Here is a 24,150-nt window from a genome sequence, read left to right on the forward strand (position 1 = left end):
GATATTCACGTTGGTTAACTAAAAAGGAATGAAGCAGATTTTCAAGAATGCAACTTGCTCAGATACTGTCTCTGAAATCAGGATCTATGGAGGAATTCCTTCCGGTTTTTTGAGTGTAGAAAGGCAATTCCCAGAGAAGTGCATATCCAGACCCCTAGGGTGGCTGGTTGGTGGGTGCTAGTGTTCATTAGACTTTGTGAAATGCGACAGTCTTTGTAAAAACAAATCTATTTCATGTTCTACCTCATAGTCTTTAGTTTTTTTCTAATTGCTTTACATACGCTTGTTTTGTTTCCACAACACAATTGTGAGATGTGTTGCATCATCCCACCATATTGTATAACTAGAAAGGTAGATGGTAAGTTCATCCATTCAGTGATTTCACAAGTGTTCACTGCATGATTGTAGTGTGCCAGGCACTGCTTTCTGGAAACAGATGCCCGCCCAGTACCAGAACCCTCTATCTCCCCTTGCCATGAAAAAGCAGTGAAAAACACATGGTCTCAACTTGCATGGAGTTTCTGGTTTATTTGCAGAGATAGGCAAAGAAAGAGGAATTTTCCAAATGGTATGGCAAATGCTAAGGAGAGAGTAATTCCAGTCCGTTCAGATTTGGGAAGGCTAAGAGAACAAACGGACCCAGGGATGAACCCAGAGTACATGCCATCTAAACTTCATGTGGATGTGCTTTAAGGACTTAGCTAGATGGACAGAAAGCAGTAGAAGCAGAAGGAAAATATAAGCAAGAATCTGGACATGGAGGAGAGCATGGGGTGTTTGGGATATTGAATATTGGATATTCAAAAGAGCTGGAATGTAGAGTCTGCTCAGGGTTGGCAAAAGAATGGAGGTGAGTCAGAATGTGAAGGGCCTGAATTTTCTGCTATGCGGTATAGACCATTTTGGAAGAGAGATTGAAATTTATGAACAGATTAGTAAAAAAATCGGATTTTCACTTTAGCTTGCTTTGACAACTCCATGGAAATTGAATTGTGAGAGAAAAGACTGGAAGGAAGGAGATCATTTAGGAGATATTACAGTGGCCTTGAAGGGATCAGGTGATAGAGTGATGGGCTGCCATCACTGGAAATGGAGAGATGTAGGTAGAAGTGTGAAGAGGGGAAGGAAGGCTATGTGGAAGGAGGTGTGTGTGTGTGTGTGTGTGTGTGTGTGTGTGTGGTGGAGGGGGGCATGGAAAGTAAGTGCACTCCATACAGAAGAGCCAGAAGAGTGTGCTAGGCTGAGGAAGGAGACATGACTGAGCCTAGCTTCAGGGGTGGCTAGAAATTTCATTCCTTTTGTTGTCACTTCTGCTTGAACTCTTTGCTACCAGATCTTTGATCACGTGTGACAAAACCCAGCAAACTTTCTCCTTTGGTCTGAATCTGCTGACAAGGCAAAACAGACACTTCAGCTTCCTGTTCTTTATCTCATGATTGATTAAGGGAGATTAAACCTCTTTGTTCTCTGAAGTTAACCATATTTGGGAAAACCAACCATTTCCTGTTTTGATGACTAGGGCTTATTTTTCAGTTTGCAAAAACCACAGTGTAAACCACCTCATTTGCAAAATGTGTATAAAAGCTGAGCTGTTCCGAAGATATTTAGACTGGGGTTGATACTGCTTGTGATATCATATTATTCTCCTAACTTGTCTGTTTTTTGTCTTTGACAGTTTGGTGCTATGACTCAGGATCAGAACTTGCCTTCAGATTCCCATCTGCTCCAGTCAGGTAATAAGGCCATTTGGAGCCATTTGTACTGTAGTTATGGCTGGCAACCTAAGGGTCTAAAGGTAAGTCCTGATTCTGGTCCTATGTTCCAGATGTTGTCTGTTGGAAGCATGCTAAGAATTTAATTTTGATTCTTTCTGAGTACTTTAGTTGGTTTCTGGTGATAGATTTCATTTTGTTTTGTTTGTTTTATAGTTAGACCATTTGGCTATCTCTGCAAATGAATATTGGTTTATAGATACTTCGTCTCTATCAAATGAAAGATGACAGAAAATGGAGTTTGTTATTCTTCTCTGTTGTCCATTTTTCTCCATTTTGACCTCAAATCAAGTAAGAATTAGGAAGAAAATGAGTTGTATATGAAAGTGAGTTTTGTATTTCTGGGTTTACCCCTGATATATGGTATGAAATTTTGTAATCGAAGATGTAAGTTTTCTAGATTTAGATGTATGTTTATGTGTCTATAGGTATGTAGTATTTTCCTACCTCCAGATGGTATTACTAAATAGATTACAAATTTTTTAGAAAGAGCTGTGTTTTATTTGACTTAGAGCTAACTAAGGTCTTACACAAATGGCACTATTCCTAAAAATTCTCAAATACTGAAAAAATTAAATTTCGAATACTTTCAATGTGCTCAGAATACATTCTTGAATGTTCTAAGAATTCAAGTTTACATAATTTAGGTAACTTTGGCAAATGAAACTAATTTAATATTGTTGGTTTAATAAAAATAGCTATATCCTCTGAGTTGTCAGCATTAAGTGTAATACAAACATATATTTTTTATTTTACGTGGGCATATTTCTCCTTAACTTATAAAGTTTTGCTGATTTAATGTGCTATCATTTCAGTTACTATATTTCAAGATTATAAAAAATGTAAATTTATATTTAGTCAAATTAAGTCATTATTTGGACAAACTTAATTTCAAAAGTAACTATGTTGTGTAGAATGTCAGCTTTAAGAAGGCTTCCAAAATCATTTGGTAACTTAAAACCTTGGGCTGATGCTAATTGAGTTAATTCATGAATATTCATTAGATACCTAGAGCATAACTAAGTAGGATAAAATACTGAAGCATTAATTGTTAAACAATTTCATTTTTATATAGTTTTTGCCTCTCATTTTTATATAATACAGAGAAGCTATCTATTTGAGTTTGTTAATGGACATGTTCATTTTTGCCACATTGAGAAGCTATACTATGAGGGACATTCATGGCTATAAAAAGTTATGAGATGTATATTTATAAGCTCTGCTAGTCTGCTAGAAAATACTGGTGTATGAAAGACAGTTTACAGTTATTTTACTAGCAAACACTCCTTCCTTGACCAGACTTTAGTCAGGCTCCTCTGAGCCTTCTTCTAGATAAGGCCTTGACCTTGGCCTGCTGAGCCCCATTTTAGCAAGGAATCTTATGCTAGTTAGTTGACAATCATCCTTTATATCTGATTATCCTTGATGTCTGATTGAACTCTTCGTACCCTGCACTGGATATCTAAACCCTTGGCCTGCTTTTAGTAAGAATCCCGTTAAGCCAATTTAGCAGGAATATCCCTATTTTGGTGTCTAACAAAGTTCCTGTCAATAATTACCCCCCCCTTTTTTTTTCTGTCAATAATTTTCCATCCACCTACCCCTTCAATTGGCTCGCTGGCTGCAGATCTCTGGCTGACTGTGCTGTATGGGATAAGACTCAGGTCTATATAGAAGTCTCTCCTTTACTGCAGTAGCTCTAATAAGATCTGCCTTGCCATTTGAACACATGCCCTGGGAATACCTCTTCTCATACACCACCTCCTAGTCTTCTCCATGCAATAGAAGTGGCTGTAGCAAAAACTTAGAATCAATATATGTGAATAAGGCTCTATTAGGAGTGAGAGCAATAGAGAGGAACAGCTTTGCATGCAATGTGTGCAGGAGGTAGTTTGTTAAGGAAAACAAGGGAAGCTTTGTTCCAAAGTAAAATGACTTATTCTAAAATGAAAGAAAGGGAGATAGAAAGAGAGAGAGAGAGAGAGAGAGAGAGAGAGAAGTATATGATAAAACTTGTCTGGATAGAGAAAGTTGCAGATGGTTCATGGAAAGGGAATTTTACTTCTTATAGTCAAAGCTGACTAAGGTTTACAAGTTTATTTATAAGATTTTTTTAGTAAGAGTATTAGTACTAAATATACTATTTCAAAACTAACATTTGGTTTTCTATTAAAATAACAAATTTTTTTGGATTACTGGTCTTCTCTTAATAAGTGCTTGTAAAATATATATATTTTTTTACCTTGAAAATAATCTGCCTATAAAACAACCATTCAGGGTCTTATTAGAATAATTTCCTATATTGTTGACTTTGTCATATCTTTAATTATTTGAGAGAACAAAGCTTTTTCACTTAAAAAGAACTGAAGTCCTTTATAGTCACATAACTCATATATCTTCTTTAAAACTTATATTGTTGTTTTGGTTAACTAGATGACCAACTATTGTTTCTTAGTAATCCATGGTCCCATTTAATCAAGTGTTCAAACTTCCTGACTGCTTTTTATATTTCACCTTCCAGAAATCAAATCCTAAATGATATCTTTTGCCAAGGAAATTGTCAAGGAAAAAAAAAAGTGAAGTCTGAACCTGAGTAAGGAAAGACATTATTGAGCAAAACCATTGCAGAAAGATGCTTGAAACCTAAGCCAGAACAGTTTCAGGCAAGGGGAAGGGAGCAACGCTTCTGTAAGCAGAGACACTGTGATAGGTGTCTGTGGAAAGCACAAGAACGATGCCATGCTAACATCTGGTGTGCGGGAGGAGCCTTGGAACTTAATGAAATGCATCAAATATTGTACTAATAGAGAAGCTAAAGCTGGAAAGTTAGTTTGTGCTCCAACACGTGGGCTTGGGATTCTGGGTCTCAGGTGAAGTAAACAAACTAAAGTGTGGGAAGTGAATTTAGAGTTGAGGCCTAGTGGTCTTCAGCGAAGCAGCCTAAACTCCTGTGAAGCACAAAGTTTCATCAGCTTTTCAGTCCCTCTCCTTGTTTGAGGTGGGCTCAGAGACACTCTCCATGAACAATTCAGGAATAACTGAAAGAGGGGATGGCTGAGCAAAACAGACCCTGATATCAGCATTTTCTCAGTGCTATCCCTAGCAGAAGACTAGTGAACCATCTGTTTGATGTTCAGGCAAAGGTCAGTTGTTTCTGTGTCCTTCAGTGGGATGCCTGAATAAAAAAGATAAAATGCAAAGGAATTTATTAAAGAGCCAGATGTCAAACCCAAAGAGTATCTAGTCCAGTGAAATTCAGGAGGTCAGTGGATGAAAGAGTTTGATTGTGCAGCACTGCTCCCTGAATTGTATTAGGCTCTTAATTATGTAGTCCAGAGCCTGGGTTCCCTCCCTTAGGAGGGCATGCATGACCCGAACATTTCACCGGACTTTCTTAGTGACCCACACAGCAGCTTGTCCAGGTAGAAGTAGGGTTCCTGCAAGGACTAATACAGTGTTTCTTCAGATCCTGAGGAAAAAGACCAGTTACAAGGCAATGTAGGATCCTAATAAGGATCTGGGCAATCATGTTTTAGTTCTCAGTGACTTGAAGTCAGGAGGGAGGGGAGAAAAGATGGACAAGTTAGTTTGAAAGGTTGCAGTCAGATATTGAGGGAAACTGGAAGAACTGAAAATTTGGTAAGAGTTGACAATCTCTGTAAAGTAACAGATCCAAGTCCAATTTATAAGTAGGTAGTTTATCCATAATGGGAAAGGGAGCTAATTAAGCATCTATCAGACAGGACAGTTTGCATATTAATGAAATACCTGCCGTTTATAGAGGTGCTAAGTACCTCAAAGACAATGAATAGAGTCAGAATCTGGTAATCCAGAAGAGCATGCCATAGTTTCCCATTGAAACACAAAATGCTCTCTTTAGTCCCTTTCTTCCCTTTGATCAAAGACAATCTCAAAGAAAGATCATTCTTGATCACAAAACAAAGCTGATCTCATTAGACATGGCCCAGCTGTTTACATAGATGCAGCAAGAATGACAAACTACCACATAGGTCTTCTATTTTGCTTTGAAGGACATTTTCATAAAGAACTTCAGATTAGACTTTCCAATGCCTCTTGAGGATAGGAAGCCAAGCCACAACTTCACCATCATTTTTCACCTGCAGTACCTATGATTTGGTGGAAGTCCTCTCTTCCTGAGGTCCCCAAAATGTCCTAAGCTTCCTGAGTCCGCCAGGAAGTGACCTTCCTTGCTCACCTATAAGGCTGAGAACCCTATAAAGCCAGTTACTGGGCCAGTTTTCCCAAGAAGGACTTGGTAAGTGTTGGCCCCAGAAAGTCAACCTTAGTCCTGAAAAATGTCTGGTCATATCTGATGAAATGAGCATCACTTGCAAATGTGACGTTGTAGACAACGCCAGCCTTGATTGCATAACCAGTGTTGCCAATTCTGTCCTCATAACAAGGTGGACGGATTCTTACTGAATCTATGCAAATAACTAGAGTGCCATGAAAACAGGAATCCTCAATAAGAATTCCCCAAATTTGGAAGGATGAGTCAGAGCAGAAAAGATATGTGTTTCATTTTTGCTTTACAAGAGCACAGTCTACTCAATTGTTATGAGTGATAAATAGCTCAGCAGAAAAGAGAGAGTGGTTCCTTTAAAGCAGAGCATTAAAGCATCAGCACTGTTCCAAACAAAGCCCATAATCATGAATCATCAGTTCATCCAGTGCTATGTAATTAATTCTTGTTCTGCTCTAACTTGGATTAGCAGTCTTATAAATTCATATTCTTTTCCACTAGAGTTCTAGAAATCCTGACTTTAGTCCAACAGTGTGGTCCCCAACTTATTGAAGCAATGCCACTAGAAGCCTATACCCAAGAGTACCTGGAATGGTCATTTCCACAGGTCTCTAAGATATTTGGTTTAAGAGGAAGCACACAGCTGGAGCTGATTTGCAAGGCTCTTCGGGAATCATTAGACTAAAACACATAACCACTTGTAGATAACAAAAAACTTAAAATAGCCGTGGTTGATGTATTTTTGATAATTTTTAAAGGTGAAAGATCTGATCAAAGTTCACTCTAAAAATATATAAAAATAGTACAATTAATAAGGAAATTAGATTTTTATGTGACATTTAAAAAAGTCAGTTCAAGAAATTTTAGACAAAACATGCCAGAGTAATTAATCATATTTTCAGAGAAGACTGGCTATTATATCTAATTTATGAAAGTGTATAAGCATATTTTTTACAGAGAAAAAAATACAACATAATAATTCTGAGACATGATATGCCATGAACATATTAAACATATTGTTAGAATATACTTTTATCAAGCAAAATGTAAGCACCTGAATGAGTTTAGGAAAAACACACTTGAGTAAAATAAAAAAGTGTTTTTGCAAGGCTGAAAACTCAAAGGCATTACTGTATTTATTAAACCAACAACATTAGAAATAGTCTCATTTGCCAAAGATTTACCTAAATCATATGAACTTGAATTTTAAAAACTTTTTAGTAAGTTTCTATAAGAATACTCCCCCCCATATTCAACAAATTAGAGATTTAATTTTATTGATTTCTGGGAATTCCAGGAAGGTCAAAATTCTATAAACTCTTATTTATCTCTTAGCCAATCCAAAAGGATCTCTTTTAAGGGATTTTAGAATTTAATGTGGTAATACCATTTGGAGGTAAGAAAATACTATGCATGCATAATAGAACATATGTATATACATATATATACACACATAGAGATAGACACAAAAAGCTTATAGCTTTAATTTTTAATTAAAAAATTTAGCCCTGGTGCAAGTTATAAACACGGAAACTCAAAACTCACTGGCTCATACAAAAGAGCTGACTCTAATCTTGCCTTACTTTTACATTTTTACAAAGATTGTATTTCTGGCAGATGGGGCAAATTGAAGTAACTTGCTCAATGTAAGAGGTAAAGCAGCTCCCCCAGTATTTGTGGAGGAGACCCTTACGATGTGCTTTGCCCTGACCTGTAATCCTGTGGAGGTTGTGGGCTGCATTTTGGGAGAATGATGGAGGAGAAACCAAGTGGCCATCTGGTGTCTCTGAAGCCCATCTGAGCGGAGAAAACATGCAGCCTGTTCCAATTAGCTTTTGCAGCCGCAGGCTTTTTCTCCTGGTGTAGTAGAACTCCTCAGAGCCCCCACAATAGCAGGGCACTTAAACTTCAGGTGTCTACAGGGAGTTGAGGACCCTGAGTGAGAGAGGGAAGAACTGGCAGCGTGGATAATGGAGAGGAGGCGGTAGACGTGTTGACAGGGGAAGAACAAAGGATTCTAGGGAGCTGAAGGACAAGTTGGGGGTGGAAAAAAGGAAGCAGAAGTTAGGCGATGGTGATGGGAAGGCAGAGGTCTTAGAAGACACTGAGGAGGGACTTGGTTTTTGAAGGAAGCAGTGGTCTCTGAAAGTTTTTGTGAGAGGGACATTATTCTGTTTCTTTGTACCAAACAATACAAGCAGTTCACTGTTTGGATGTGATCTTGGAGTCATGAGATTCAAAATCCCTACTCAGAATAAACAAATTTGCAAAGATCCCAAGTTCCCCAAAGAGGCCATTGAAATTCTAGGTTTTTTGTTTGTTTTTGTTTTTGTTTTTTTTGTTTTTTTTTAGTGAAATTCTGTCATTTTGAAGAGATTGGGTGAAATCAGTGTGAATAATGTCCAAGCTTACCCCACACAGGGAAGAGTGTGTGGAACTATGGTTAGATTGACAATTTCCCTTGATAATGAAAGGAATACCTGTTGGTGCTAAGGACTTTAATCCAAGGTATGATATCCCAGGAGAGAGGCAGAGGCTTTAATCACACCCAGGAAAGCCAGAAGAAGGAGAGAAATAGAAGGAAGAAAAAAGACAAAAATGAAGAATAAAGCCCAGTCTTTACCATACTAAAACAGACACATGTTTGGAACACTGGACCAGGAGTGAGACTCACCACTGTGGATCCCGACTTCCCATCCCAGCCATGAAAGGACCCAGCATCTGCTAAGATGGCGTTGACCCTGGGGTGAAGAAAGCAAGATCCTGAGGTTATTTGGCATTCTGTCAGAGTCACAACGTCATAACTGTCAAAGAAAAAAATGCAATCTGCACATTAGTTTGAAGGATTTCCTTAAGAAAGTTATTGCAGTAGGAAGAAAATATCATTATAGGAAGCTGCATGAAGACTAAGTCAAGAATGTCTCTGGGGAGGGGTGGGTGGACAAAGCTTTTAAATGCAGAGACACCTGGGATAGGTGGCCATGGAGAGTAGGAGGTGGGGATGCGAAAGCTGGTGTGCGAGTGCGTTCTTAAAACTTAATATTCATCAAATATTGTACTAACAGGGAAGTCAAGGCAGGAAGTATTGGTTTGTGGCTAAGCACATAGGGCGGGGTCTGCACTTGAGATGGGTGAGCAAGTTTAAGCACAGAAAATATACATGGGTTTGAAGGCCTTGTGGTCCTAAAGTTTTATCAAGCTCAAAGTTTGATTAGCCTTGTCAGCACCCAAATTTTAGGGTCTCCCAAAAGTCACTATGATTTTTGTTCTTTCACCTTGTAAAAAGAGAAATGTTAGGAATAATGAGGGTTATTTGGTATGTTACTGACGATGAGTTGCATGGGAAATATTCTCAAATCAGAAGAAATGCCTAGACTTCCCTAGGTTAAATTTGTGTGGGTAAGATGTTATTAAAATAAATATTTAAAAAATTGTATATGGGAAGGTCATAGACGATGATCAATGCTTTTGCTGTCCATGATATGTTTCTATTTATCAGTCTTGGTGTTGCTTTGCCTATGAGACAAAAGCAGTATTGTATTAGCGGACATAATTTCAATTATTTTTAAAACACATTACCTTGGTTGTAACTTTACTTTTGAACTTGAATCTAGTGTATTTGGGGCAGTAGTATTCTATTGGGGATTCACATCATTTATCTATAGAGTTTTATTAATTTATTACTGATGTTTAGAAGCTATGTTAGATGTATTGGCTCTATTTACTTGATAATCTTGATATATTGTTGGTATAGTCTAACTTTGTGCTAGGTGTATATGGTATCTAATGTTTTGGAATTTTTATATCTTATAATTTGTCTGTAAGATGATGTTAATCTATTTTCATAAAATAGGTGTAATCTCTACTCTTCTTTGAAAATAGGCATAAATCTTTGTGTTTATACATATTTTGTCAACAACTTTTTTGGATTGACTTGATTTCATTTTGCATGCCACAGAAACAATCAGATATGCTCGTAATTGCATTATTCTTGTAATGAATTCTCTTCAGATCATTCTCATAGTAAGTAAACAATAGATATTTCTAGTCTTTTGTCATCTACAGAGAGTTTGCATGTTTTGTTTTACTTCTGATGCTTCCATGAAAGCACCTGGAATTGCTTCAACAAAGGACTAAAAGCCTGGTGAAGAAGACTGTGCCAGGTACTCTTGGGTCCAGGCTTCTGATAGTATTACTTCAATAACTATGAGATCCCACCAGGGGACTGAGTCAGGAATTCCAAACATCCAGTCAAGAAGCAGATGTGTTCATGAGATGACTAACCCAAGATCAAGTGGAACAGGAATTAATTATAAAGCACTGAATGAATTGAATAAACTGCATAGATATGGGCTTTGTTTGGAACAGTGCTGATGCTTTAATGCTCTGCTTTCTGGTTGTAAGGAACCACTCTCTCTTTTCTGCTGAGCTATTCATTACTCATAACAATTGAGTAGACTATGCTCTTGTAAAGCAAAAATGAAACCCTTATCTTTTCTGCTCTGACTCATCCTTCTAAATTTGGGGAATTTTTTTTTAAGATTTTATTTATTTATTCATGAGAGACACACAGAGAGAGGCAGAGACACAGGCAGAGGGAGAAGCAAGCTCCATGCAGGGAGCCCGACGTGGAACTCGATCCCGGGTCTCCAGGATCAGGCCCTGGGCCGAAGGTGGCGCTAAACCGCTGAGCCACCAGGGCTGCCAATTTGGGGAATTCTTATTGAGGATTCCTGTTTTCATGGCACTCTAGTTATTTGCATAGATTCAGTAAGAATCCGTCCACCTTGTTATGAGGACAGAATTGGCAACACTGGTTATGCAATCAAGGCTGGCGTTGTCTACAACATCACATTTGCAAGTGATGCTCATTTCAACAGATGTGACCAGACATTTTTCAGGACTAAGGTTGACTTTCTGGGGCCAACACTTACCAAGTCCTTCTTGGGAAAACTGGCCCAGTAACTGGCTTTATAGGGTTCTCAGCCTTATAGGTGAGCAAGGAAGGTCACTTCCTGGCGGGCTCAGGAAGCTTAGGACATTTTGGGGACCTCAGGAAGAGAGGACTTCCACCAAATCATAGGTACTGCAGGTGAAAAATGATGGTGAAGTTGTGGCTTGGCTTCCTATCCTCAAGAGGCATTGGAAAGTCTAATCTGAAGTTCTTTATGAAAATGTCCTTCAAAGCAAAATAGAAGACCTATGTGGTAGTTTGTCATTCTTGCTGCATCTATGTAAACAGCTGGGCCATGTCTAATGAGATCAGCTTTGTTTTGTGATCAAGAATGATCTTTCTTTGAGATTGTCTTTGATCAAAGGGAAGAAAGGGACTAAAGAGAGCATTTTGTGTTTCAATGGGAAACTATGGCATGCTCTTCTGGATTACCAGATTCTGACCCTATTCATTGTCTTTGGGCTATTTTACACCTCTATAAACTGCAGGTATCTGATGGATATTCAAACTTTGTCTTGTCTGGTAACCAAGGTTTCTCATTTCCTGTTGAAAAACCATTTCGGTGTTTACTTCTAAATTGCATTTTCTCACCTTGCACAGCTTGTGAACTCTTACCAAATTTTCAGTTCTTCAGTTCTTCCAGGTTCCTTCAATATTTGGCTACAAACTAATCATAGCTTAAAAGCAAGGTTTTCAATTTTTCTGCCTCCTGCTTGTCATTGAGTCATTGAGAACTACAAATTGATTGCCAAGTTTTTGTTGGGACTCTAAAGTTGCCTTGTAACTGGTCTTTGCCTGCAAGATCTGAAGAGTTATTGCAAGCTCAAGTCTAAGAACTTTTTATAAAACTAGAAGGACTCATCATGCCAACTAACCATTCATGGTCCAGTTCTTTCCCTGAATAGTCCACTGGTTGGACTACCAAGCAAGTCTGGTGAAAGTCTCAGGTTATCCATTCCTTACTGGAGTAGTAACCAATGCTGTGGACAACACCACCAAAACAACTGGTGTCTCGGATTCAAAAAATTCAATGAGTGGTAAGAGACTGAATACAGAAAAAAATAATGGCCAGACCATATACAAAATGGAGCCCTGATCAACAGCCTCTATAGCAATTAGTCTAAGCAGCTTAGTATAACCTGATCAACATCAGTCCCAAATCAGGGCCTAGTCAATAATTGCCAGCTTCTCTAATTTTTGCTCATATTTTTCACTTAGGATGAACCATAGAAAGTCAAATATGTACTCTGACCAATCATATAGGATGGTCCACTTCTAGTTAGTCCTCTAGCTTCTGTAAGCCAACAGTCTCCAGTTAGGGCATTACCTGAAACCTTCCCCTTTTCTACTCTAGAGCTTTCCACTACTCTACCTGCATTTGAGTTTCTGCTCATCTCAGGTGATGGTGGTAACTCCTTTGCTATAGCAAGCTCTGAATCAATAGCATCTGTTTGTTTTCATTTCAGTGATTTTCATTTATTACTACAGCTTTCTCAGAGTTTCCATCAAGATATAGTTTGCACCGACCATCACCACGGCCTCCAGTTTTCAACCAGGCACATAGAACCCATTGTGCCTCACTGCTCACTGCTTGTCAAGTCCACAATAAGTGGTAAGTCAGCACAGACCTGAACTCTACTCTCTTCATGTTGATTTCTTTGGTCATTTCTTCTGAGTTTGGTACCCAGGTTTTGTCATCAGTGCCCACCCATTTGTTTGGCGTCATTGGTGGAATCAAGCTATTCTTTTCATCTTTTTTATTTTTTATTTTTTTTGCATTTGTGTTACTGTCCCATGGAGTACCGTCTAAAAGTGTTATATCTAAGAAGAAGAATCATAGTAGAACATAGGCATATGCTTTCTAAGCCTATTGCTCACCAGCCTCACAGACCTATGAGTTTGCTCTTCTTGCCACAACTGCCCATTTGGACAAGTTTTGTTGTAGGTCACCAGTAAAAGTGGATGAGGTGCTGTTTCTGTCTCAAATTTTGGTCCTGAGGGCTTTTTTTGTTTTCCCTTTTTGATTGAGAAAGAGCATTCTCTCTGATATTCCATGTGTTAGATGGCACAGATTGTTGAGTTTGGAGTTTGAGATGTGAACTGCAGAACCATTTCATTTCTACCAGCACTGGCAGCTCTCATGGAATCATCTAAATCTCAGTCTTCTCCTCCTCCGGGAAAACTCTTGCTTTGTATATCCACTCTCACGACAGTGCTTACTTTTATACTTATCTTTCCAAATGACATAATTTTCCCTAGTACAATTTAAGCCTTTAATGGGCACTCGGGATGAGGGAGAGCATTTGACTTCCACAAAATTGTTCATTTGAAAGATTCCTGAAAAAATAAAGGAATATGACTTCTCAGTCCTCATGGGCAACACTTTTTGATTGGTATGCAGAGACCTCCAAAGAAAGTTTAAATAAAATATTACTTCACTGAAAGATTCTTTGACCAAAGCTATGAGGAAGTTGGCAAACATAAGCAACAAAGTAATTTCCTGAGTAAATCCAGATTTCTTTAAACCTAAACAAGATCAACAAATACTCATAAAAGAATTTAGAATTCTTTTTGGTGCATATGACCCAGAGTTACTTGATGTATATTAACTTGTACATGAGTTGGTTGGAAGCTCAGATGCTGAATCCTATATGGTAAAAGCTGACTGGACCTACCCAGAATGGGACCTACAGCATCCCTCTTTCCAACAATAAGCTTGAGGGACACAAAAAAGCTCAAAAAATAGGGCAAAGTCTCCCGGACACCATACATTGGTTCAATCAATAAACATTGATTGAACCATAAATCAATCATGCAATAAAAGATGAAACTATGAGACGCTTTTTAGGTTACACTAAAACATATCTTCCAAAAACACGTGGGTGTGAAAGAAGATGCTGATTGACTAGCAGCCCTTTTATTTCATTTTGTTAATGGAGCTGAACCTGAAACTAAGTACCTAATTCGAAGAAATAACTTATAACAGGAAATAGCCCCGTTATCTGAAGTAAAACACCTGACATAACATTTTGAAATGGCTTTAGGATAAAAATGAGACAAGACTTAAATGTGTAGCCCTAAAGATCAAACAGCTAAGTAGACCACTTCCCAACCAGCCACCCATTGATAAGAACACTTGTAGATATTGTAAAAAGAAGGGGCACTGGAAAAATAATTGTCTCACCGCAACAAAATTCAAACCAAAAAAACAAAAAACTCCCTTCAATTTAGATCAATAAGAAAGGAAAATGCATTCACTATTCTGGATTAGTTTTAAGCAAGCAAAGTGAATTACAAATATAGATGGTGAACCTCATTAATTCCTGGTAGATAATGAGTAATACTCTTTCTTTTTAAATTCTACCATCATTACTCAACCTCTTCTTCAGAGAAAACATAGCACATAAAAGCAGGTATTTAAAAATTTTTTTTAAATTATTTTTTAATTTTTTAAAAAATATATTTTTATTGGAGTTAGATTTGCCAACATATAGTATAACACCCAGTGCTCATCCTGTCAAGTGCCCTGATCCTCAGTGCCCGTCACCCAGTTACCCCAATTGCCCACCCACCTCCGCTTCTGCAACCTTTTTTTCGTTTCCCAGAGTTAGGAGTCTCTCATGGTTTGTCTCCCTCTCTAGTTTTTCCCACTCAGTTTCCCTCCTTTCCCTTATAATCCCTTTCACTATTTTTTATATTCCTCGTATGAGTAAAATCATATGATGATTGTCCTTCTCCGATTGACTTACTTCACTCAGCATAATACCCTCCATTTCCATCCCCATCGAAGCAAATGCTGGGTATTCGTCATTTCTAATGGCTGAGAAATATTCCGTTGAATCCATAGACCACAGCTTCTTTATCCATTCATCTTTCGATGGACACCGAGGCTCCTTCCACAGTTTGGCTATTGTAGACATTGGTGCTATAAATATTGGGGTGCAGGCATCTGGGCTTTCCACTGCATCTGTATCTTTGGGGTAAATCCCTAGCAGTGCAATGGCTGGGTCATAGGGTAGCTCTATTTTTAACTCTTTGAGGAACCTCCACACAGTTTTCCAGAGTGGCTGGACCAGTTCATATTCCCACCAACAGTGCAAGAGGATTCCCCTTTCTCCACATCCTCTCCAACTTTTGTTGTTTCTTGTCTTGTTAATTTTCCCCATTCTCACTGGTGTGAGGTGGTATCTCATTGTGGTTTTGATTTGTATTTTCCTGATGGTAAGTGATGTAGAGCATTTTCTCATGTGCACATGTGTAGGTCTTCTCTGGTGAAATTTCTGTTCATGTCTTCTGCCCATTTCATGATTGGATTGTTTGTTTCTTTGCAGTTGAGTTTAAGAAGTTCTTTATAGATCTTGGATACTAGCTCTTTACCTGATAACGTCATTTGCAAATATCTTCTCCCATTCTGTAGGTTGTTTTCTAGTTTTGTTGAATATTTCTTTTGCTGTGCAGAAGCTTTTTATCTTGATGAAGTCCCACTAGTTAATTTTTGCTTTTGTTTCCCTTGCCTTCATAGATGTATCTTGTAAGAAGTTGCTTTGGCCAAGTTCAAAAAGGGTGTTGCCTGTGTTCTCCTCTAGGATTTTAATGGATTCTTGTCTCACATTTAGATCTTTCATCCATTTTGAGTTTATCTTTGTGTATGGTGTAAGAGAATGGTCTAGTTTCATTCTTTTGCACTTTTCCCAGCACCATTTATTGAAGAGACTGTCCTTTTTCCAGTGGATAGTCTATTCTCCTTTGTCGAATATTAGTTGACCATAGAATTGAGGGCCCATTTCTGGGATCTCTATTCTATTCCATTGATCTATGTGTCTGTCTTTGTGCAAGTACCACACTGTCTTGATGATCACAGTTTTGTAGTACAATTTGAAATCCGACATTGTGATGCCTCAGGCTCTGGTTTTCTTTTTCAATATTCCCCTGGCAATTTGGGGTCTTTTCTGATTCCACACAAATCTTGAAGCAGGCATTTTACATAATTCACAGCCCTTAACTGTAACCCTTGTATCCTTGACTGAAAAATATTCCTTTTTTTTTTTCTCTCTGCCATCCTTGGAAAGTTAGTAAGGAAATATATATTATGCAAGTGGGTTTTGCAAACACACATGAGAGGAACTATTTCTTGGGATTTGAGAAGACTCCTCTATTTATAATCAAATTGGGTTTCTCTGGATATACCTTTGCCTTCTCTGTAATATTTACTACATACTTCTGATAAAGATCTTGACACCATACCTGACACTTTATGGGCTAAAATTTCCAACATTGGAATTGGAATGGAATTGGAGGAGAACTATTACAATTCAGATAGACCATATCAAATCATCACCCAAACTTTCCCAATATCCTTTGAGGCCAGACACAAAGGAAGAGCTTAAAGCTATTTTAAAAACCTTATATTCAAAGATCTCATAGTCTGTAGTAGCCCTTGTAACACTCTCATCCTGACAAAAAAGAAACCATAGGATGAAGTTATAAATTGTTGAAGACTTCAAGACCATCAACAAAATTATTATCTTTTGTTTCTATGTAGTATGTAATTCAAATACCACCCGGTCATTTATTCTGCCTATAGCCACTTGCTTCACTGTGGTAGATCTTTCCCTTGCCTTTTTCAGCATGCCTCTAGACCAAGAGAATCAACATCTTTTTGCCTTCACTGAAGAGGACAACATCCCTGGTAGGTCATGCTTCAGAGGTGCACGGAAGCCATCTATTATTTTTCTCATATCCTTAATCAATCAAGATCCAAATTTCCCTTGCTATTCAGTTCTGATTAATAATATAATATAATATAATATAATATAATATAATATAATATAATATAATATAATATAATCTTTTACTTTGTTCGGGGAACAAGGAAGCTTGTTAAAAGGATCATTTGCTTATTCTCAGCCTTAATAGGAAAAGAACACAATGTTTCAAAAGGTAGATGACAAATGTTTCAGAACACTGTCCTTTATTTAGGAAATGACCCCTCTAAGGTAGGGAAACACTCTCCCAATAGATTAAAGACTATCCAAACTTACTCTAGACCTCTTTCAAGGTGACAAGTAGGAGGATTTCTAGGCTTAACTGGAAATTAAAGGCTATGGGTGCCAAACTTTTCTGTGATTGCAACACTTCTTTATGAATTGTCTAAGTCTTCAGTAAGAGACTCTGATCTGGGAGCCCAAACAGGTCTTCTATACCCTAAAGAAAGTCTAACAATAGTCTCTTTCCTTAGGCATTCCTAACTACAAAAGCCATTTCACTGAACTGAATTGAACTTGAATTGTGCATGAACAATTTCTACAAGCCCTTAAGGTTTCAACTCAATTTCATGGGAATCATCAAAAGCCAGTTGCTTACTACTGACTCACCTTTGACCCAGCTGTAAAGGCTTTTTCCCTTTGATTTAAGGTAATCAGTTTCATGGCAAGACTTGTCCATGCTTCTGCTGAACTAGTTCTAGGCTCTCTACTTAACCTCATGGTTCCTCATGCAACACAGACATTGTTATTGACTGAGAACACACAGTACTTTTCAGCCAACTGGTTAACCTCTTAAGAGATTCTGTTACTCTCTCCTCTCACATCACTCTTCACGTCTGAAACACCCTGAAACTTACCACTCCCCTGTTCCTAAAAGAATGGCAACAATATGATTGTCTCATTTCCCTTAGAGAGATTTCTGTACCTGGAAGAAACAATATATTATAGATCCCACCTAGAAATCTGATCTAGTATTATTTGTTGAGGGACGATTCTTCAACTGAAATGAGTTATTAAGCAGAATATACTATCAGTAATTTAAGAAGATCATTCTTTAGAATAAAGTCCCCTACATGAAGTAAAATCAGCCCACATGGCAAAACTTATTGCACTTCCTAGAGCTTTTCAACTAGCTAAAGATCAGAGAGCAGACACAAATACATAGATAGCAGATCTGCTTTTGGACAAGTACAAGACACTGGGATGTTTTAATCACAGCAAAGGGAGTTCTCAGCTCTGCTGGTTTCCTCCTAAAAATGGACAGCAAATTAAGAAATCTTTAGATTCCTAGAAGGATGGTTGTTATAAATATTGAGGCCTATGTAAAAAAGAGATAATACAGAAGCTAAAGAAAATGCTCTAGCAGGTAATTATGCTAAAAATGCTGCCTTAATGAAGGTTATGATCTTACCTAAACCCTCAAAGGATATATCTCTGGAGGGTTTCAAAGAGACCTTTAAAAACATCAATATATAGCATCCAGTTTTTGAAAAAGAAGGATCTGGTTGCATCTTTCACTCAGATAATCTCTGGCACTCTCAAAATGGCTGCCTAGTTAAATCAGATAAGTTAAAATGGGTATTAACTAAATTTCTTCATGAAACTATTCATCATGGAAGAGATGAAGTGATTATTATCTTAACATTGGTGAGAAAACTTTAAAAAGACAGCTGAGGTTATTTTCAAGTCATGTATCATCTATCAACAGCTTAATCCGGGAAAAACTGTAAAGGGGAGTCACAGCCAGGACCCTCGGTGGCACTTTGAACACCTTCAGATGGATTTTAACTAGCTTCAACCTATATGAGATTTGAAAAGGTTTTAGTTATTGTATATCTATATTCAGGATGTGCTGTAACATTCCTTTGTTGAAAAATTACAGGCATCATGGTCACTAAAAAACTGCTTGATTTTGTGTTTTCAACCTGGCGCATCTCAGCTTTTATATCTAGAAGTCAGGATGCACACTTAACCGACAGCCTTGTAAGACAATTCTATAAGATGTTACCTTTACTTAAAAGCTATACTGTTCTTATCACCCACAATCTCCTTCCTGAAAAGGTTAAAAAGACTGATGGAAATTCTTAAATTTAAATTAACAAGACTTTGAGAAATCCTCGAGCTCTCTTTGCCAAAAGTACTTTCACTAGCTCTTATAGCTATGCAGTTCACTCCCTCAGGGACACATCAGATATCCCCCTATGAACTAGTGACTGCAAGATGCACATATTTGAGAATTTTATCTCCAATATTAGATTTCACTCTACTGCATGGTGACATGGCAAAAATTTACAAGGGACTCTTGTATTATACACCCAGTTCTATCATCAATGGTTAAGATGATACCCTAAATCATTTTTCTAAATCATCTCTTCATGATCTTTTTTTTTTTAAGATTTTATTTATTTAACCATGAGAGACACAGATAAAGAGGCTGAGACACAGGCAGAGGGAGAAGCTGACTCCCTGTGGGGAACCTGATGCAGGACTTGATCCCAGGACCCCAGGATCACGATCTGAGCCAAAGGCAGACGCTCAACCACTGAACCACTCAGGTGCTCCTTTTTATGATCTTCAACTAAGATATTTTGTCTATTGGAAGATACATCAGAGGAAAACCACTGCCTTTGATCTCAATGGAAGGAGCTTTATCAGGTATGATTAATAACAAATAAAATAGTAAAATGCCAGAGAGTCAATGCTTGGTTTCATGTTTTATGATTGAAGAGATTAAAGAAGCAATTCAGAGTTTCACACAATTGGAAGGCTACTCTAATTGGGGAATTCACATTGAGGATATTCAGAGATCTTGTAAACACACATCATCTTGGGAAGGAAACAGCTCACTGAATACCTTCGGAACAATAGATGGTTTCAGATGATGAGTAGTTTCTGCCTTGAGTGTTGGACCAAGACCTCTGTCTGATTCTTGTCTTATATGTCTGTTAATAATCATCCTTATTTCCTATAGACCCTTGGTTGTTATTCACACATAATGGCCTTTTCTCTCCATTCTTTCCCCTCCTTATGTAATTATTAGGTCAGAACATATTCATCATAATTCCATCATTAGACTATCTCAAATAGTAGCCACTACCCTCAGTCTTACTGACAGCTGGATATGCCATCTATGACTGCATCCCTTTATAAAACCTCTGGGCAATTCTAGTCTCATCAAATGAGACCATAAGGAATAGTCTAATAAGACTATAAGGAATGGTGTTTCTTTTTGCACCTACACAGAAAAATTTCCATAACCTCAGTAGCAATTAGCCTGGTAAGCCAAATCACCATCTCTGCAGCAACTGCCCCAATGGTTAAATCTTGGTTAACCAACAACTGCCTGCTTCCCTAATTTTTGTTCCTCATTTCCGATTTAAGACCAACTATAAAAAGCCAAAAATGCTCCCCTAATTAGTTACATAGCATACCCTAATTCTAGTTAGTTTCATCCCAACTTCTTCATGCCAACTGCTTTCTATCAGGGCATACCTAAAGTCTTTTTTCCTTTTTAGTCTATTATACAGGTCGCCCACTAATCTTCCTGCCTTGAGTCTCTGCTAGAAGTAAGTGATGGTGGCTGACTCCCATATGATAGCAAGCTCTAAATAAATAGTCTTTGCTCATTCTCATTTGGGTGGCCTTCATTTATTTCCACAGCAGTACTGCTTTATCAAAAGATTTTCTTCCACCAGCCTCTTGGAATCCACTAAATCTGTGACTCACAGGGTCGATTCCTAGTTATTTGCTTTAACTCAATCTTTTATATTAATATTTTCTCTTTTTAATTTCAGGTATCCCTGTTTAAGATGTCTGGACTTCTGGATTCTAAAACAATTGACTTTTGCTGTAACCTCTCAAACCGATGGTTCAACTTATTTTATATCAACAACACCAACAAAAGTCCTAGAGAGATCCTACTTTGTCTCACTCAGAAGGTTTATGCTTGTCTTTTAGTTATTCAGAAACCTACTCTATTCCTTCGTATTGAGCAAAAGTAGAGATTAACAATGTTGGACTTTATCTGAGCTCTGTATTCTTAGAAAACAGTGAGAGTTAATAAATACCCCATCTTTTGTTTCCAGGAAAGGAGTTACTGAAAAGAGGCACCACTCTTCTCCATATAATTTATATAAGACTCCCAGTCCATTCTTTTTCATGACTCCAATAAAAGTTGTGTATATAGATATATGGACAACTATTATTTGTCAAAGATGCCAAGACCATTTAATGGGAAAAGAATAATGTTTTCAACAAATGATTCTGGGACAACTGGATATAGTCACAGAAGAATGAAGTTGGATCCTTACCTCACACTATATAAAAATTAACCAAAATGGATTAAAAAATCTAAGTGTAAGAGCTAAAACTATAGAATTCTTAGAAGAATACAGAGGTAAATCTTCATGATTTGGCAATGGGTTTTTAGATATGACCCCAGAACATAAGCAACAAGAGGAAAAACATAAATTGAGCTTCATCAAAGTAAAATTTTTATGTTTCAAAGATTTCTATCAAGAAGGTAGAAAGACAACCTAAAGACTACAGATATATTTGAAAATCATATATCTGATAAGGAATTTGTACATACATAAAGATTTCTTACATAAAGAATTCTTACAACTGAATAATAAAAATAAGAAATAATACAAAAAGGGCAAAGGATCTCAATAGACATCGTTCCAAAGAAAACATACAAATGGCTGATAGTCATATGAAAATATGCTGTTGATCATTAGTCATCAAGTAAATGCAAATCATAACCACAGTGAGATATTACTTCATACCCAGTAGGCTAGAGTCAAAATATAAGATAATAATAAGTGTTGGGAAGGATGTGGAGAAACCAGAAACCTTGTGGACTGCTAGTGGGAAAGCAAAATCACAACTACTTTGGAAAACAATCTGACAAGTCCTTCAAATAACAGAAAAATAGGTTATTGGTTGCTTAGGGATGGAAAGGAGGGTAGGGAGGAGGGGATGGTAGGCGCTAGCTAAATCATATTTTTTTTCCGATTGAGATGATAAAAATATTCTAAAATTTATTGTAGTGATGGCTTCAAATTTATAAATTAAAATAATGGTACATTTTAAATGAATGAATTTTGTGGTATGTGAATTATGTCTCAAGAGAGCTGTAAAAACAAAAGAAAACAAATGACCCATGTTTGTAGATGTTTACCTTACTATAGCCTGTTTCCCGAATATAGAAAACTGGGAGCCAAAAAAAAAAAAAAAAGAAAACTGGGAGCCCATTTTGAACTACCTTTGTCCTTTTTAATTCAAACTGTCAGCATTTTCACCAATATGATTCTCTTAAAAATTTTGTAGTTTACACTGTTGATGGGAATCCAAGTTAGTACAGTCACTCTGAAAAAAAAAAAAAAAAACCAGTATGGAGATGCCTCAGAAAGTTAAAAACAAAGCTACTGCACAACCCAACAATACTAAGTATTTACCCAAAGTATACAAATGTAGTGATCCAAAGGGTCACCTGCACCCCAATGTTTATAGCAGCAATGTTCACAATGGCAAACTATGGGAAGAGCCCAAATGTCCATCGACAGATGAGTGGATAAAGAACATGTGGTGTATATATATATATCATTCAGTCATAAAAAAATCCGAAGTCTTACCATTTGCAATGACGTGGATAGAACTAGAGGGTATTATGCTAAGCAAAATAAGTCAATCAGAGTAAGACAATTATATGATTTCACTCATATGTGAAATTTAAGAAACAAAACAGGAGCATAGGAAGTGAGGGAAAAATAAAATAATACAAAAATCAGAGAAGGACAAAAACCATAAGAGACTCTTACATAGGAAACAAACTGAGGGTTCCTGGAAGGAGGTGCATGGAGGATGGAGTAACTGGATGATGGGGATTAAGGAGGGCACATGATATAATAAGCACTGGGTGTGACATGCAACTGATGAATAACTGCACTCTAACTCTGTAACTAATGAGACACTATATGTTAATCGAATTTAAATAAAATCAAATCAAAACTTTTGTAGGTTTTTTTATGAACTTGATTAGAGGTTCACTCTATGACACAAAAGCTTCATCCATAATTATTTTTGAGTCAGATCTTCTAGTTCTGGCTGCCCAAGAAGAAGAAGAAGATCAGCTCTTTTATCTTCCCGAGAGCATCTACTATGTACCACCTTCAGTATTTCAAGGAGATCTTAAAAAAGGTTTTACAGTTACCCATTGCTATACAACAAACCATACCAAAACCTAGTGAATTAAAACAATCATGATTGTTAATAGGTCTGAGAGTTTGGAGATTCCTATGTTGATTTTGCCTGGATTCACATATGTGTTGTCTCAGCTAGAGATTCAGCTGTACTGGAAGGTGCAAAGGGACCTCACTCACATATTTGGCCATTGGTTTTAGCTTTTGGCTGAGATTCTTCAGTTTTTCTCTACGTGGTCTTTCGTCTGCCAGTAGGTTAGTTCAGCTGCCTTCCCTGGCTGTCTCTGGGATGTTTTCTGAGGTAGGAGAAGTAGAAGAAACAGGACTTTTTAAAGCTTAACCCCAAAGTCACATTATGTCATTTCTACCATATTCCATTGGTCAAAGTAAGTTATAGCCTAACCTAGATTCAAGAGGATGGAGAAACAGATTCCACAGCTAGGCGAGGGGGAAGGCAAAATCATATTTTAATATAGTGTCTTACTGAGATAGGAGGGGTTAGGGCATTAAACCATTTGCCACCGTCCTTACAAGGATTTTGGACTTTATCCTTCAGTCCTCGGGGCATCTCTGAAATGTATGAATAGGAGGGAATTCTATGATTAGTTTGTGCGTTAGAAAGATGACTCTGAGGGCTGTGTGAAAATGGACAGAAGAGGGGAAAGACAGAAGTTAGGCAAAATATATTCAGAAAAATAATAAAATCATCTATTTGGAGATGATAAGGGCTTGACTAGAGATTGGAGGAGCTAGTAAGGGTGTAGACTTTAAAACCTGACTCAGGGGATCCCTGGGTGGCACAGTGGTTTAGCGCCTGCCTTTGGCCCGGGGTGCGATCCTGGAGACCCGGGATCGAATCCCACATCGGGCTCCTGGTGCATGGAGCCTGCTTCTCCCTCTGCCTGTGTCTCTGAGCCTCTCTCTATCTCTCTCTCTCTGTGTGACTATCATTAAAAAAAATAAAATAAAATAAAATAAAACCTGACTCAGTGTTAGGCAAGTGTCAAGATTTTATGTAGTGTAGCAACTCACTATACCACGACTGTATGTATATGTAATAAATTATATGTAGCATTCTTAATAGCATATATTTGTGATATAGACTATATCAAGTGAAAGGAAATAATAAGCATAGAGTTTGGGATGAGGGCTATCTTAGTTGAGAAATGTAAGCTACTACAAAAGTTTTGGA

At 37.5% G+C, this 24,150-nt stretch overlaps 1 protein-coding gene and 1 long non-coding RNA gene across 17 annotated transcripts in view; one reads left to right on the forward strand and one right to left on the reverse strand.

Moving 5' to 3' along the window:
- Positions 1–9,088, reverse strand: part of LOC144283305 (uncharacterized) — a 44,246-nt gene extending 35,158 nt beyond the window's left edge. For 10 of the 14 annotated variants that reach the window (XR_013351756.1, XR_013351752.1, XR_013351750.1 and 7 more), the window contains exons 1-2: positions 9,003–9,088; positions 8,711–8,777 (exon numbers count right to left, since the gene is read on the reverse strand). Coding sequence is in view for 3 of the 14 variants with exons in the window: in XM_077847204.1 (XP_077703330.1) it covers positions 8,711–8,816 (106 nt within the window). In the remaining 11 variants the exon portion in view is untranslated. Of the gene's footprint in view, positions 1–8,710; positions 8,969–9,002 lie in introns of those variants that run through there. The other 4 variants (XR_013351748.1, XM_077847204.1, XM_077847202.1 and 1 more) reach the window with 1 other exon arrangement.
- On the forward strand, positions 1,194–21,850 carry LOC144283306 (uncharacterized). 3 transcript variants are annotated; one of them, XR_013351761.1, is made up of 6 exons: positions 1,194–12,027; positions 12,479–12,602; positions 16,618–16,697; positions 17,229–17,404; positions 19,151–19,410; positions 20,550–21,850. It is a non-coding gene; the product is annotated as an uncharacterized LOC144283306 (long non-coding RNA). The 3 variants fall into 3 exon arrangements; XR_013351760.1 differs by lacking the exon at positions 16,618–16,697 and having other exon boundaries at positions 1,202–12,027; positions 12,457–12,602; XR_013351759.1 differs by lacking the exon at positions 16,618–16,697 and having other exon boundaries at positions 1,204–12,027.
- Positions 21,851–24,150: the final 2,300 nt, after the last annotated feature.

Source organism: Canis aureus, chromosome 14 (assembly GCF_053574225.1).
Source record: "Canis aureus isolate CA01 chromosome 14, VMU_Caureus_v.1.0, whole genome shotgun sequence".
NCBI lineage: Eukaryota > Metazoa > Chordata > Mammalia > Carnivora > Canidae > Canis > Canis aureus.